Source organism: Puntigrus tetrazona, chromosome 4 (assembly GCF_018831695.1).
Source record: "Puntigrus tetrazona isolate hp1 chromosome 4, ASM1883169v1, whole genome shotgun sequence".
Taxonomy (NCBI): Eukaryota; Metazoa; Chordata; class Actinopteri; order Cypriniformes; family Cyprinidae; genus Puntigrus; species Puntigrus tetrazona.
The window spans coordinates 15,633,755-15,649,803 of NC_056702.1; the positions used below are offsets into that span (position 1 = coordinate 15,633,755).

Genomic DNA, 16,049 nt, shown 5'->3' on the forward strand with positions numbered 1-16,049 from the left:
ACCACCATTATTCCCCGTTCAAAGATGCAAAAAATCCCCAGAATTACCAAGAGCAAGTCAACACTAAACGGTACTTCGGGTGCATTTCCTACCTGTCCTACCACGGAAACTTCAGTGTGCACAACTACTCTTTGGAACCTGCATTTATCCACAAACGTAACGAGAGAGAGCGACAGAGAGTTCGATGTGTCAATGAGGGATATGCAAGACTCCGTGAACATCTTCCACAGGAATTTGAAGATAAAAGACTCAGCAAGGTAGAGACACTACGGGCTGCCATAAACTACATTAAACACCTGCAGAACGTTCTGGAGGTCAGTCTTCCTCAGGGAATGTCAGGACTGTCTTCGGAGAAGGGCAGAGGAACTTAAGGACTATAGTGTGAGTGACAGCATTGATCCGGGCTTGCCATTGAATTGTTTCATTGCTGATAACGGTTGATGATTATTAGATGATTGTACACAAATGTAATGCTTTTCGGATTGTATGGCTTGTATGGATCTGATCCTGAAAACGTTTTCTCTCATTTTCATTTCTGTAATTCTGTATGTGAACGCGTGTGAATGTTGTTCTGACCAAACAATTGTTCAAGGAGCAAACAAATAAAATAAAGGTTAAATGGGCCTAAATGCTTCTGCTTGTTTTAGCTATTTTGAGGTCATGAATTACTTGTCATGGATAGAATAGATTTGTTTCCATTTGAAAACTTGGAAAGTAACATTTGCTCTTCACGAAATATATTGCAGCGTTACTATTGTCTTGATCTTGTTTTAAATGTTTTCAGAATATAATGTATAATTTTAAATATGTGTTTAATTCAAATATTTAGAAATTATTCTTTTAAGGATTAAACTTGAATGAATGTCATTGTCGAATCCAACATGTATTAAACTTATGAGGTCTTTGAAAACAAACACTAAGATATGAGAGGCTGCGCTATAATGTGAACACCATGGTAAAGAGTAGCCTATAGTGTTAGGATTCTATTGTTAGAAGTGAGACTATATACACCACTGCCTCCAGTGTCTAACAGCTTTTATAAAACTAACAAAGTGCAATAAATACACAAATGGACCAGGAACAAAGCCGTCTCATTTCCATAATGTTTACATATAAAAGAACAGACAGCATTGGGAAATGATGTGGAAATTGGTGAGCAGCCACTTTATGTAAATGTTTTATATCAGTCGTGGTCTGCCTTCTGATTTTTTTTCTTAGAGTAATGTTTTCATCTCTTAAATTTGGATAAATACTTTTTTGGCAGTTGTTTTAGGAAGTGTTTCTATTGTAATGTTTGAGAACTAGCCTCATTTAGATTTTACTAGCATACTTTGTATCTGATATATTGGGTAATGAAATATATCATAAATCATAATCATGCAGTTTATGAATGACTCTGTTAATACAGTTAACTGTTTATATCATTTGAGTATCAATATCGAGGGCCTAATTTAAATGATAAATGCTTCTAACGCTATTATATTTATTATACGTTATTATATATGGCTTCATGGCAAATGGTTATTTATTTCCAACTTTCATTCTAATTTTCTAATATTCAATACAAATAAATTGATAAAGTTTAAATATTCTAAAAGAAAGGGAACTTTGTGCTTAAATTTGTAGCTAGGCTATATGGATCTATTCTCCACTGTGTTCATGGGCTTAAGTATTGATATTGGTTTTTTGCGTGTTTGTGTTATTGCTTTCATTGTAATGTTATTATCATATTCACCATCTCTTGCCTATCAAACACCCACAGGCTGTGGTGGATATGCAAGCCCCTCCGGATAATATGTTCTGGAATGTATTCTGTACTTTGTAAAGGAAATGGAGGAAGTATAAACCACATCAAGCAACAAAAGCCCTTCATCTCTACTTATTCTTCACGCTTTAGTTAAACTACAGGAAAGCGGCATGCCTGTCCTTTTCTCGCTAATGTACCAGCAAACTCTTAACTTCAGCAACTGACTGGGAATCAGCGAAAGACGGAAAACCAGCAAAGGGGAAAACCGATGAACCGTAAAGGCTGGAAGAACGCTCTGCCAAGGTGGAATGGGTGTCAACAAAGCGCATTCATGACTTCCGTGTGAATAGGAGCTAGCAATTAACAGAGTTGCTGGTACCCTGACTGCAATGGTTCAATGGCAGGCAGAGGGAGGGAGGAAGTTAAATCTCATTGCTAGCGCGATAATAGCCTTCTTCAAGCTTCCTCAAGATCATAATCACAGAAACACCACCAAGCTAGTAACGACGACAATCAAAAATGCTACTGGATTGTTTTTGCACAAATTTGGTGAAGTGCGTGAGTGTACAGTGTTTCATATGTCATATGTAAGCGCAAACAGACTTTTGGTTCCTGTTAATAAACTCAGATATCATTGAGTTGCTCAAAAAAATTGAGCATGCTGCAACTTCTTAGACTTTAAATATAGCCTAAAAATATGTGGCATCTTAAATAGTTGGTCTCATACAGTATTTATCCCACAGCAGTAGTTCTTAAACTGGTCGCTATGAAGTCTGCTGGCTTTTTGATTTTTAGAAAGCGTTTTGGTTGTCTCACTGCATTTATGTAACTGACAATAATACATTAGATTATATATATAACAATAGCTTATTTGTGCCGTCTTATTGCTTAACTAAAAAACAGGTCCCTCAAGGGTGCAGAAAGTTGATTCTGGAGAGCCAGTGTTGCTCCAAGAGTTTTGCTTTAACCCTAATCTAACACACCTGCACAGTTAATTAAAGTCTTCATGATACAGTTAGGTTTTTGCAGGAGAGTGGACCTTTAGGATGTTCCCCATCCTTCAGCTAACGTGTCCTGCAGTTAAAAAATATGTTTAGCAATCACAGTTACGTGTCAAAGTGGTGAAATCTTGGGTAATGAAAAGCCAATGTATTTATTTATTCATTAGAAGCTGAGTAGCAGTCCAATAAAATAATTTAAATAAGTCTAAAATATCAACATTAGTGACTCATTCATTACATAAAATATTTTAAAAAGGAAAATAAAAATGTTTTATAGATTATATGAAAAAATTCTGCATAAAAGTTTAAAAATCCTTAAAACCTGTTGTTAAAGACACCTCAAAAATGGCTCAGAAAAGACAAGTCAGTTTTGAGAAGTATTTCATACCATTTGATATTTTGTGTGATTTACGTGTCTAAAAGCCCTGTAGACCGTGACTGTAGACCGTGAGCTGTATTTGATATACAGCATGTAGTCGCATGTAATTGTGAAAAAGCAAGGAGTCATATTTAGTCTTAGATAAGCAAAATGGCTTTGTGTGTGTGTGTTTTGGTTTAAATGTATAATACGATCAGCAGATAGCTCTTATCAGCTGCTGGAAATTCACTGTGAGACCACCAGGGTACAAACAGTAACGTGTTGTGACAGAGGCTTTATAAACACAACCGGCAGAAAGGACGGCACATCAGGACGATCTCAAAACATGTGCTGGTACCATTACGCTAATTCAGTGGCATCATTTTTTTCATGAAACTGAATTTCCTGCTGCACTGTGACCACTACTGATCCACGCAACAAATAGCACCAAATTATATTTCTCTACAAATCCAAAAAAAATAAGATATATTTTGGGATAAAACTCTAGCAGTGAAATATAGCACCCTGCCAGTGGAAAAAAAAAACTAAAGCCAGAAATATTGTTACATTTGAACATATTCATGTCTGAATATGTGCCATTTATTTATTATTTTATGTTATGCTGTTTAAAAAAGTTATTTGTGCATTCATATGTATTTGTTTGCGTTTATGTAATGATTAACTATATAATCATTACAATGCTGCACAAGTCATGCCAATAAAACTGAAAACTGAATTGAGAAGGAGAGGGAGACAGAGAGAGGAATGGAGAGCGAGCTTTTGCAATTTCTGAACATAGATGAGAGAAGATTACTAGGGAGAGGATTGATGTGAAATAAGCCAAAATCGGGGAGTCAGATGGCATCAAATACAGGCATTTTATTTTGCAGTGATCGAATGTCAAGCAGTCACTACAATCAGAATGGCTAAAAACAGGCTTTGGGATCCAAGACATTTACCTGATGTAGACCTGAAGCAGGATCCCTGAAAGTATACATCTTATAATTACAGTTGTCCATATTCTAATAAATAGTGTAATAATACTGTAATAATGCATTACGGACAATTAACAAGCCGTTAACTCGCAGAACTGAATTGCTTTCAGTAGAACACTGTTACAGTCAGGGCCACTTACTTACTCACTTACTTGCATACATCTTACTTGCATACATACATCATAGCTGAATTTTTCGTATAATTTTAACGCGTCATTTTTGCAGTAATTCTTTTCAATTCATTCGCAGTTTCTGAATACCACTTCAGTAAATGAACATCTGTTCTTTATATTAGTTTATCGTATATAGGCAGCCTTTCCCCTTTCTATTTAACCAAAATTAACTATAATATTGTCATATATTAATTTTGCTATAATTAATAAACAATAATGATTATTTTAGTCAACATATTGTATTGTTACCTTAAATATAGTTACCTATACATCAGCCCAATTTAGAAGGGACGCACAAACTTTTTTTGTTCTTGCTCTTTGTTTTCACTTTTGTAGCTATTTTGCTAGTCAGCATAAACTGCAGTTGTGTGACAATTCAACAATATCCTAGTCTATAATATCCTAGGCTAGTATTTTGTTGTCCATGGCCTGGCGTATAGGGGATGCTAGCCCTGTGTGGTACCTTACTTTGGTTCTACGATATTCTGCTGCTCTCTGCTGGACGGTCTGTGGTCCAGATTGACTCGATTCAAATTTGGTTTTAAATCAAAATGTGGATTGGTTTAATACTAATACTACTAACACTAATATGAAAAAATAATATTTGCTGCAATACTATCTAAATGTCAGCCTGTGCAACATAATTGCACATTGCTGCGGTTGTATTAAATAAATAAGTGCGTGTGTGGATTTGACAACGCATAGCCTACTTCTGAGAAAAGTTTACAGATTATCAGCAAGACCAAGCAAACAAACCAAAACAGACAGTGCTCAGAATAATGGATTGTGGAAAATTATAGAATATATAACGCATTGATAAAATACTTAAGAAATGTAAATCTGATTTAGAAGCCAATTTATAATTCTTATTTATTTTATTTTAAAATATAAAAAGCGAGAAGGAGACGATGGTCATGTGACTGGTATGCGGACCAGAACAAAGATGGATGCGGAGAAGATCGACACCGAACTGGTAGCCAAAAAGCACTCTACCTCTGTCGTTTGGCGATATTTTGGCTTTAAGGTTACCGACACAGAGCAGAGAGAGGTACTGTGCAACATCTGCAAAATTAAAGTTGCTACTTCACGTGGCAACACGACAAATTTATATCAGCATCTGAAGCAGCACAGAGAAAAATACGATGAATGCATGACGGAGAAAACCCAGATTAGCAAAGAGGCGGTTACCCGAACAAATCAGAAAGTATTCACGGATATGTTTGCGAGTCTTAAGCCATATGATAGGTCTTCGCCTAGATATAAAGAAATCACAGACTCCATAACGCATTTCTTGGCGAAGGACATGATGCCTATACACAGTGTTAGTAAAGTGGGGTTTCAGAACATGATCCGAACACTAGACAAGAGGTACCAGCTGCCCTCGCGACACTATTTCTCTCACGTAGCAATCCCTACCCTTTATAACTCGCGCCGTGGTGAAGTTCAAAAGGAAATGGCTAAGGCGACGTTCTTTTCAACCACTACGGAGCTGTGGTCAAGCAGGACGAGTGAACCGTACGTTAACGTGACTGTACACTTTGTCGACGAGGAGTTTGAACTGAAAAGCCGCTGCCTGCAAACATCGTATTTTCCCGACGACCGCACCGGAGAGAACATAGCTTTGGGTTTAAGAGAGGTGCTGGCTGCATGGGACCTCTGCGAAGCTCGTCAGGTAGCCATCACAACAGGCAACGACACCAACCTCGTCAAAGCGGTTGAGCTTAATCAGTGGACTAGAATCCAGTGTTTTGGGCATAGACTTCATTTGGCCATTGGTAAGTTAAACTGGTTCAGCCTTTCATTATTAGGCTACAGCGGATATTTTAAACTAATGTACTTTTAAAAGTAATGAACTGATGCGCAGAATAGTTGTATTCTCGTTTTATTAATACAATAATTTAAAATGCAAATAAATTCTACGTACCACACAAGATACTAGGAGTGGAATTGCATCATTTAAAACTTCACAATAATTTAACAAAACCCAGTTTTGGTACTGTATGGTACACACATGGTTCATACAATCGGATTCTGTTTGAACACACGGTTGTGCTCAATCTTAAACATTTTTAACAGTTTTTACCTTTCTACTGAAGTCTGGGTTTGATTATATATATATATATATATATATATATATATATATATATATATATATATATATATATATATATATATATATATACATTGTAAAAGCCTTTAGTACATCATTGCAATAGGTTGAAAATCTGAACATATTCTAAATACAATATAGGACATAAACTTTTGTGGAAACAAAAACTAAATACCATAGCATCATCTGTTCGTGTAGCTGGATATGGTCAATTTGTCGGCATCATAGGCAATGTCCTCCCTCATAAAATAGAAAGGGAAGAATCTTCTCCAATGGCGACTCCATCCTTGCCCAGACTCTGCATCTATTGGGTCACAGGCTTCCTTTTATATGAAGGGTATAACATAGGGTTGGAGCCCAGAGCAACCTTCCACTGCCATGCAGAAGGAAGTAAGGAAAAGAAGCGAGAGTGTTGTGGTAGGTACTGGAATAATGGAACCAGTTTCTGCTTGCATTAGTCCAATACCTAGTCTATTCAATACATTGTCTAAAAATGTATTATGTTGTCTGTGTAGTAAGAACCTATTTTGGCATGCTGGTGGAAGACCCCATTCTGTGTGATTGCCACATATATTGTGATGTTACCAGCACGTTGACTCAAAATAGCTCTGAGGCTATTTCTCCCTGTTTCTCTTTCTCTGATGCACCACTGCCTTTAATTTTTGTTAAAGCAGTGCATTAATGACAATAAACATTCGACTGCAACAATGTATCATTTATCACTATATTCAAGTCATCTTTAATCTGTGTAGTTATATATATATATATATATATATATATATATATATATATATATATATATATATATATATATATATATATATATAGTAAAAAAATCTGCCTCATTATGTGACAAAAAGCTACATCAGATCGCAAAAGGAAGAATATGTAGATTATAATGATCTCTTTTGTTGGGCAACAGCAAATGTGAATACAAGCAAAGTTTAGCTTAAGGCAATTTAATTGAAGCTTAGCCAGTTAATGGAAGGCTATCTGCTGCCCTCAGAGCAAGTGTAATTACTGCATTCACATGCTTCTTGGATGCTCTTGGGACAGTTGTGTTTTTAAGTTGGAATGTAAAAACAACATGCATACTCACGATACTACAAAGATTTGTTGGGTTTGTCGTTCAGGCATGGTACCAAATTCTGTGTTCTGAATAAAATGGCAACAAAGTGAAAGTATGTTAGATTTCTGTGTGTAATGTGTAAGTGTGTTTAGCGTTTTTCAAAACAGTTTTTTGCAAAAAGTGTAATGCTGAGAATGTGATTATACAGGTGCATTGTCATGGAAAAGTTAATTTATTTAGTAATTCTCCCAAATTGTTAAACTCTTTATTATTAAATAAATTCAGTAAGTACTAAATAAATTCAGTGCAAACAGACTAAAGTACTATACGTTTTTGGTTCTTTTAATAGTAATGATTTAGGCTCAAATTTAACAAAAACCCACCAATTCATAATCTGAAAAACCTAGAATATAGTGACATGCCAATCAGCTAATCTTCTCAAAACACCTGAAAAGGTTTCCTAAGCCTTCGAAATGGTCTCAGTTTCATTCACTAGGCTACATACACAATCATGTAGAAGACTTCTGATCTGACAGTTGTCCAGGAGATAATCATTGACACCTTTCACAAGGAGGGTAAGCCAACATTCACTGCTATATCCAAGCATGTTAACAGAAAGTTGAGTGGAAGGAAAATGTGTGGAAGAAAAAATACACAACCAACCAAGAGAACCACGACCTTATGAGGATTGTCAAGTAAAATCGATTCAAGAATGATTGAACTTCACAAGGAATGGACTGAGGCAGGAGTCATGGCATCAAGAGCCAACAGGAATTTGGCTACAGTTTTCGTATTCCTCTTGTTAAGCCACTCCTGTTCCATAGACAACATCAGATGCATTTTACCTGGGCTAAGAAGAAGTGGATCAAGTGGTCCAAAGTCCTCTTTTCAGATGAGAGCAAGTTTTGTATTTAATTTAGAAAACCATGGTCCTAGAGCCTGGAGGAAGGGTGGAGAGGCTTATAGCCCAATTTGCATGACGTTCAGTGTTACGTTTCCACAGTCTGTGATGATTTGGGGTACAATGCCATCTGCTGGTCCATTGAGTTTTTTGAAAATCAAACGTCACTGAACCCATTGCACTTCATGCTTCCTTCTGCTGACCAGCTTTTTAAAGATGCTGATTTCATTTTCCAGCAGCATTTGGCACCTGCCCACACCAAAAGTTGGTTAAATGACCATTGGTGGTGTGTCTGACTGGCTAGCAAACTCACCAGACCTGAGAATCTATGGGGTATTGTCAAGAGGAAAATGAGAAACAAAAGACCAAAATAAGCAAATGAGTTGAAGGTTACTGTCAAAAAAACAGGGCTTTTAAATTGATCACCTCCATGCCACGCTGAACTAATTAAAGCAAGAGAAGCCCCTACCAAGTATTGAGTACATGTACAGTAAATAAACATACTTTCCAGAAGGGCAACAATTCACTAAATTCACTTTTGTATCGGTCTTATAAAGTATTATAATATTTTGAAATTGTGAATTTGTTAAATGTGAGCATAAAACATCACAATTTAAAGAACCAAAGACTTTAACTTCTTCAGTTTGTGTGCAGTGAATTTATTTAATATACAAGTTTCACAATTTGAATTACTGAAATAAATTAACTTTTACCCTGTCCGGGTTTACTAATTGTGTCATTTTTCATTTTAGTGTGTAAGAAAGTAAAAAAATGTATTATGGAATTGAACATATTAAATATTTTGAAATGTCACTGTAGCACGTAAATGTTTTGTCTTTTTTCCACCCTCATATCATTTATAGAAAATACTCTGAAAGATCACGCCCAGTGCATTAACAGGGCTACTGGGATGTGCAGGAAGATTGTGGGCCACTTCTCCCATAGTTGGAAGAAAAGAGTGGCCTTGAGGGAAGCACAAAGAGAGCTTAATCTCCCAGAGCATGCCATGGTGACAGACTGCTCAACACGATGGGGTTCCACTCAGAAAATGATAGCAAGAGTCCTGGAGCAGCAAAATGCATTGTCCAAGGTTCTCTCCACAGACCGCAAAGTGCAACACTTACTCCTTTCGTGGCAGGACCTGGAGGTCTTGGAATCTGTAAACAAGGCACTCAGCCCACTCAAGGACTTCACGGATGCCTTGTCAGGTGAAAGTTATGTGAGCATATCTTGTGTGAAGCCTGCTCTGCATATTCTGAACAGCTCCGTGCTGGTGAAAGAAGAAGTGGACACTGACCTGACCAAATCACTGAAATCAAATATTCTTAGCTACCTCAATAACAAATACGAAGACACACAGGACTTGCTAAACTTAACCACTTTCCTAGACCCAAGGTTCCGATCACAATACATCCCCGCAGAAGTGACCGAGACCTTAAAGGAACGAGTCATCTCTGAACTGATGGTGAATAAAACCCACAGAATTTACTTAAGTGGTGAGAATTCCATGTATCAAATTTCTAAAACGTGCATTTTTTTAATTTGTTTCAGGAAATTCATCAAAAGCAGACCCAAGTAGTCCCAAGCACTGCAGTAATGGAGAATGATAGTCTGGATGTGGAAAGTCCACCAGCTGCTAAAGCCAAGAAGAAAACTCTAGCCAGTTTCTTCCAGGAAAACACATACACAGCACCGAGAGCATCGTTATCAAGGACATTTGACCCCATGGCACAGTTTAGAGAAGCGGTGGCTGCTGAACTCAACGCTTACATTTACATGCCACATGTAGACCATGGAGAAGATCCACTGAAATGGTGGAGATTCCACAAAGTGAACTTCCCTAGGCTATGCAAACTAGCACAGAAATATCTGGGCATACAAGCAATAAGCTCTGCATCAGAGAGAGCTTTTAGCTCTAGTGGTAATGTTGTATCGAATCACCGCTCCTGTCTGAAACCAGACAAAGTGGATATGCTTGTTTTTTTGTCAAAGAACCTCTGATGTGATAAGTGGAACTTTTAGAAAGAAGATTTGGAAGTACCAGTTGGTCATAAAAAAAAGAAAAAAAAGATTGAGATCGTTTGAGTTTGACCATTTAATGTTCAAAATAATTTATACAGAGTATGTGTTACATACTGCATAAACGTTTCTATTTGTTTAGACAGTGTCTAAAATGTCTTATTTTTGTGAAAATGTATGTTTGCATTAATGAAAATGTTATTTAATTTAGTAAAAAAATCACATTTACACAAATACATTCAAAACATGGCACTAATACAGAAAATAGATAAATCTAAAATAAATGCTCATTTTAATCACCTATGCAATGCATCTATTAAATTATGAAGAATATGTTAGTATGCACAATTTGTGAAAACCTGAAGAGTTTTTGTTGACTTAAAAGTGGTTTTAGAATTTCATACAAATGCATTGCCACTGAAACAGCATTATATTTGAAATGACACATCACAGTAATGCATGCATTTTAACCATTAAAGCCTGTATTAAAATACTACATTTGTTAGGTTCATATCTATCAACCAATCAATGATAATCCCTAGAACATCCAAAACCTCACCCATCACAGAATGGAGAAAAAAAAAAACCTTGGAGAAACCACGCTCAGTTGGGGTCCAGTTCTCCTCTGGATATATCAACATAACATTAATTTCTGTAAGTTTTGAATGAATTGTATGATTTAAATACACTATCATTGATTTCAGTCTGGATTTAAATATTCAAACAAATAAATATAAAATGTTTTTATTTTGTGAAATTAATATATACAGTTTTATGTAATTGATGATTGACAAAGGCCCACTCTCCTTAGTTACTGTTGCTGGCCCTGACGAGCAATGCCATTCATATTACAATCATGCACATCAGAGAACAAAGGAAACGAGGTCTCAAGACAGCTTTCAGATGTTGCCATTAGTGTCTTCAAAAAATGTGGTCGTGTTTTGAATTATATTTCAATAACTGTTTTTGTGTAAGTAGTAAAAAAAGTATTTTAATCATTATTAACAAATGAGTTTTATGTACAGTATCAACAAATAGTTTAAGAAAAGAAAAACATTGAACATATATCTCTAATTCCCTTTCAGCTGGAAGATAAAAAATAGTGTGGACTGAGCGTATACTAGAGCTAAAATTACTTTTACCATTCAGTCTTTTCAAATCAGCTTTAACTATTTACAGGTCGCTGCGTGATTTAAAAAAAGAAAGCCTTTTGCAATTAAAGTTTAAAATGTGCAATGTCATTATTCAGGTGTTCTTTAAAACAAGCTGCTGAAGAAGTTGTGCCTTCTCAAGTTCCAACACTGAAATCTGTTGATTCTGCTGATTCACTTCCTGTATGTGAAATCCACACAGCGCTTGTTATGATAAAAACTTCACAACAGAAAAAAACCCATTAAGAATACTACTATTCACCTTGACCAATGTGGCATTGCTCCACCGGAGGTCCCAGTCCGATCCCCCGCTCTCCTCTGGGGCCAGATTGTTCCAGACACAGGAATCGCTCATCATACTGCCCAAACTCCCGTTCGCACGCTGCATACAAGACCGCATAGCGCAAGACCACCTTCCCTGCAAGGTACAGGCGATTTGCAGATTTCTGATCCATTGAGAAATGTAATTATTCACTTTGTATTGGCAAACTACATTGCTCAAAACCTCATTTTGGAAAGGCTGTATAAACCTCCTCATCCAAACGTGCAGCACACCAAGTGTACTTAATCCCATTCTTGTTGGACAACCTTTTTGTAGACTTTAGCTATAACTTTAATTGAACCTTAATTATAACATTAAGCAACCTATGTTTAGCCGATATCTTAATTTGTGCTCCGAAGATGAACTAAGGTCATTTGGATTTGGAACAAAAGGCGCGAGTAATTCATTTACATTACATTTTGGGTGAACTATTCCTTATTAGGAATAGTTGACCCAAAAATGTAAATTCTGTCATCATTTACTTCTGGTGAACACAAAAGACTATATTTTAAAGAATGTTGGTAACCAAATAGTTGACAGTAGGCACTGACTTTTATTTTTTTTCATACTGTAGAGGTCAATAGGGACCAGCTGTTTGGTTATTAAACATTCTTCAAAATAACTTTAGTGTTCAGCAAAAAAAAAAGAAATCCATCAGGTTCGGAACAACTTTAGGGTGAGTAATTAATGACAGAATTTTACCATTTCAAATATAATTTAACTTTAGGCTGGTTTCACATGCTTACAATAGAGAATCTCATAAACGATTTTGATACTTGTGCAACCTAGTTGGTTTGATCTTCTGACAAATAGATGAAAGTGGGATCCGTCATCTCTGGTGACACCATCATGCATTTTTCTTCATTGTTAGCCAATGTCACCTACAGTACTGTACATGTTGTATGTGAAACTTAACCCTTTAGATCATCAACTCGCATGGAGATAAATTAAGTTAAAATGTGCAGTTATTGAATTGAAGCCTGGAGGAACAGGCCTCCTTATACTTCATTTGTATACTCTTGCTTTTATGTGAAAGAAGCATTTAGCTCTTAGGTTTGTATTGTGAAGGTACATACCTCTCCATCTAAGTCTCCTGTACTGAAGCAAACTTGTCTTTGTAAATTCAGCTTCAGGCGATTCTGGTACCACAGCTGTGTTTGTTCCACTACCTGCAGTCCAGCCCACAGGATGTCTTTTTGTCTTTCCAGATCTCTACGTTTCTTTAGCTAAAAGAAACATTATTTATCATGAACATTAAAACCCCCAAACTACTTTAAATGAACTAAATCCAGAAGACATATGGCAATGTCTCTAAAGCTACCTAAAAAATTATATGCAGGTGTAGGACAAAAGCTTGTATTACAAGCAAAGGTGGGTCAAACCAAATCTAGATTTGCTTAAGTTATTAGGAATTCATTAATAAATAACATTTATATATTTTTTAAACCATCCACAATTGTTTTACACAAGCTTCTTTAACTTTTCACAGTAACGCAGCTATAAAGGTAGGTTTCGTAGGGTGTCTCTGAGATGTTGCTACAGTTTATTCAAGTCATTCCAGATGGACTTAATAATGTCAGTGAGATAAGCGTGAAGCACACCAGCTATCGTCAGACCTTGTTGTGCATACAAAATCTCACAAATGACAAAAGGAGGAACATCTTTCCTCCAAATGACACAAAGTACACAATCTCTTACCGAGTGGAAGCAGTGAAGTGCGTCAGGGCTGTAGAGGCTGTTCTGGAGAGGAATGATGAGGACGGTGTAATCACATGCCATGTGTTCAGAAGCTGGCACCAAGCTCAAGACATAACACAAAATGAATGATCAGAACAGAGAAGGCAAAAAACAAAGAAATATGAAGCCTTGTGAGAATGAGGGAGGGACGGAGGGAAGGACAGACGGAAGGAATGTAAATGACTATCTGTGATGGATTTCTATAAAAGCTGATGATGAAGAGCATCTGTCGTTATGATGGCCTCGTTACCTAAACTGCAAAACCAGAACTCTAAATATTCACCTAAAGAATTTAACAGAGATAAGATTTTGTGATTGTAAGACATTATTCCCCGCAGCAAGATGTCATTATGGACCCCCGAGCTGTCAGTTGAAACTGGAAAGACCTGACTGAGTCTCTGCCATGGGTTTTCTGTTCCAACACGTTAGGGAATGTGACTAAACCTGGACTGAAATAATAAGAGGTGTGTTAACACTATTTGAAAATAAACCACTAATATTTCAGATGCAAAAGGGGTGTTTACAGAGCCTGAGCATTTGGGGACACATTTATAAAGAAGCCAAATATATATAAAAAAAATCCAGCAGCTGAAAATGCTGTTCATTTTACAATAGTTGCATAGGATGTGATATATAGAAAAACAAGTTATGTTCAGTTACTATACTATGTAAAAATATACTATGTAATTATAGGAGCATCACTCCTTATGCCGCTTTAAATGTCAGCACAAAAAAGTGCACATTTAACACTGCTGTGTGACACGACAGATAATACTGTACTGAACAAGCTTTGCTGAAAATACAGTTGTGAGTCCTGAACGTGAGAGTTCGGGTACAAATTGCAGTTGTCAATCCTGTAAGTAACTGAAGTATGTATAAATACAACCATACTCAAATACGTATTCTGCTACTTTGTGAATGTGGCATTAGGTGTCTTCAACTATACTGTACTTAAAAAAGATTTTGTCTCTTACATGTTATGTGACTCTAGAGCCTCAGGCAAATGACGTAAAAGTTTGGGTCAGCTGTATTGTTTTTACGGCACAAACTGGCCTTGAGCAAAGATAGCAGATTTAAAACCAAGTTTGCTGAGCAAGAAACTCATAGTGTAATAGGAGAAATAAAAAAAAATGTAAATGACTAATTGATTTGCAGAATAATTCACTGTTTGAACAAAATCAAACACAGCACACTTAGGACATCTGCTGGTCACACTATGAAAAGACTTAAATCGGCAACAATAACGCTCGATCATCCAGAGTAATGAAAAGGGCTGGGAAAATCAATTTGAACCCCATCCACTTCCTTGAACTGTTTTCGCCTGCTCGCTAATGCACAAGAAAAGTTTATTTCCTGAGGCCATCTACCTCATGAGTAATTAAAAGCTCCCACTGTACAATAAAATGTGCAATACATTATTTATGCTTAATTACTCATGTTCCCTTGTGCATAACTTGAACAGTATATACAAGCATATTTTGTCCATTGTCTTTTTTGTCCGTTGTTTATATCCCAATCCTCAAGCAGAATGAGCTGGTTGCTAAGCTTTTAATAATAATAATGTTCACTGACTGGAATTATGAATAACTCCACATTCATTCCCTAGAACTGCCTGTATTGTATAAAGCATTATATAAATAAATGTGACTTGACTTAGAAAGTATTTTTTTCAAGTTAAAGTATTCACAAAGTACTACTATAAAGTAGTCGATCTACAATCAAGCAACTCTTTAAAAACAATATTAATTGTATTGATAATGTTTCTGCAAAAGATTTTACATGTCAATTCAAATGACTTATTCAGAACTTATTCAGGTACCGATGCGTTTTCTTGTTTGGAATTTTATGCATTAATTAAACTTATTTGTGAATAAAAAAATAAAAAAGGTATTTGTGACATCTCACAATTTTTTTTCCTGGTAATTCTGACTTTTTTTCAGAACTGTGAGGCAAAAACATTGAAATTGTGGGATAAATAGTTGCAATTACCTTTGCATTTTTTATTCAATAGCGGAAATGGGCTTCCATTCTAAAAACAATAACCGACTAGAGAAAAATATGAATAAAATAGCTGTATATAAACATTGCATCTCCAAATTCACCATGGCTGTTCTGTGTTTTGCATTACAAAGCAATGTTAAGAAATGCTGATTCATGCGTTTATGACCTTGAAGTTAGACTATTGTAATGCTTTATTGGATGGATGATCTGCACACTTGATAAACAAACTATAGCTGCTCCAAAACAAGTCCTTATAGAACCAGAATTATGACCAAATTTGCCCAGTTCTGTCAACACTGCACTGGCAGATAGATTTTAAAATCTTGTTAAATACTTATAAAGCCTTGAATGGTTTAGTTCCTCAATACCTGAGCGAGCAATTATCACAATACAGTCCTCCATGTCCGCTGTGTTCTCAAAACACTAGCCGTTTGATAATACCTAGAATATCAAAATCGACTGCGG

General features: G+C 36.2%; 2 protein-coding genes across 3 annotated transcripts; one reads left to right on the forward strand and one right to left on the reverse strand.

Moving 5' to 3' along the window:
- The first annotated feature begins 4,757 nt into the window (after positions 1 to 4,757).
- LOC122342219 (E3 SUMO-protein ligase ZBED1-like) lies at positions 4,758 to 11,120 on the forward strand. The gene is made up of 3 exons (XM_043236025.1): positions 4,758 to 6,049; positions 9,218 to 9,819; positions 9,906 to 11,120. The coding sequence occupies exons 1-3, from the start codon at positions 5,200 to 5,202 to the stop codon at positions 10,353 to 10,355; spliced, it is 1,902 nt and encodes a 633-aa protein (XP_043091960.1). The 5' UTR covers positions 4,758 to 5,199; the 3' UTR covers positions 10,356 to 11,120.
- sapcd1 (suppressor APC domain containing 1) lies at positions 10,435 to 14,089 on the reverse strand. 2 transcript variants are annotated; one of them, XM_043236027.1, is made up of 4 exons: positions 13,545 to 14,089; positions 12,923 to 13,072; positions 11,787 to 11,970; positions 10,435 to 11,705 (listed from the first exon to the last, which is right to left on the reverse strand). In XM_043236027.1, exons 1-4 carry the CDS (start codon positions 13,623 to 13,625, stop codon positions 11,662 to 11,664), a joined length of 459 nt encoding a protein of 152 aa, XP_043091962.1. In that variant the 5' UTR covers positions 13,626 to 14,089; the 3' UTR covers positions 10,435 to 11,661. The 2 variants fall into 2 exon arrangements, with proteins under 2 accessions (XP_043091962.1, XP_043091961.1); XM_043236026.1 differs by having other exon boundaries at positions 11,787 to 11,942; positions 13,545 to 13,975.
- Positions 14,090 to 16,049: the final 1,960 nt, after the last annotated feature.

What these genes read in the sequence shown, in the direction of transcription:
- sapcd1 (XM_043236026.1), bottom strand. Translation starts at nt 13,625, where the DNA reads ATGGCATGTGATTACACCGTCCTCATCATTCCTCTCCAGAACAGCCTC. An exon ending in CAGGAGACTTAGATGGAGAG is followed by an intron (nt 11,943 to 12,922) that starts GTATGTACCTTC and finishes TGTACCTTGCAG; the next exon opens with GGAAGGTGGTCTTGCGCTAT. An exon ending in GCAATGCCACATTGGTCAAG is followed by an intron (nt 11,706 to 11,786) that starts GTGAATAGTAGT and finishes TTTCACATACAG; the next exon opens with GAAGTGAATCAGCAGAATCA.
- LOC122342219 (XM_043236025.1), top strand. Translation starts at nt 5,200, where the DNA reads ATGCGGACCAGAACAAAGATGGATGCGGAGAAGATCGACACCGAACTG. An exon ending in TAGACTTCATTTGGCCATTG is followed by an intron (nt 6,050 to 9,217) that starts GTAAGTTAAACT and finishes TATCATTTATAG; the next exon opens with AAAATACTCTGAAAGATCAC. An exon ending in GAGTCATCTCTGAACTGATG is followed by an intron (nt 9,820 to 9,905) that starts GTGAATAAAACC and finishes AATTTGTTTCAG; the next exon opens with GAAATTCATCAAAAGCAGAC.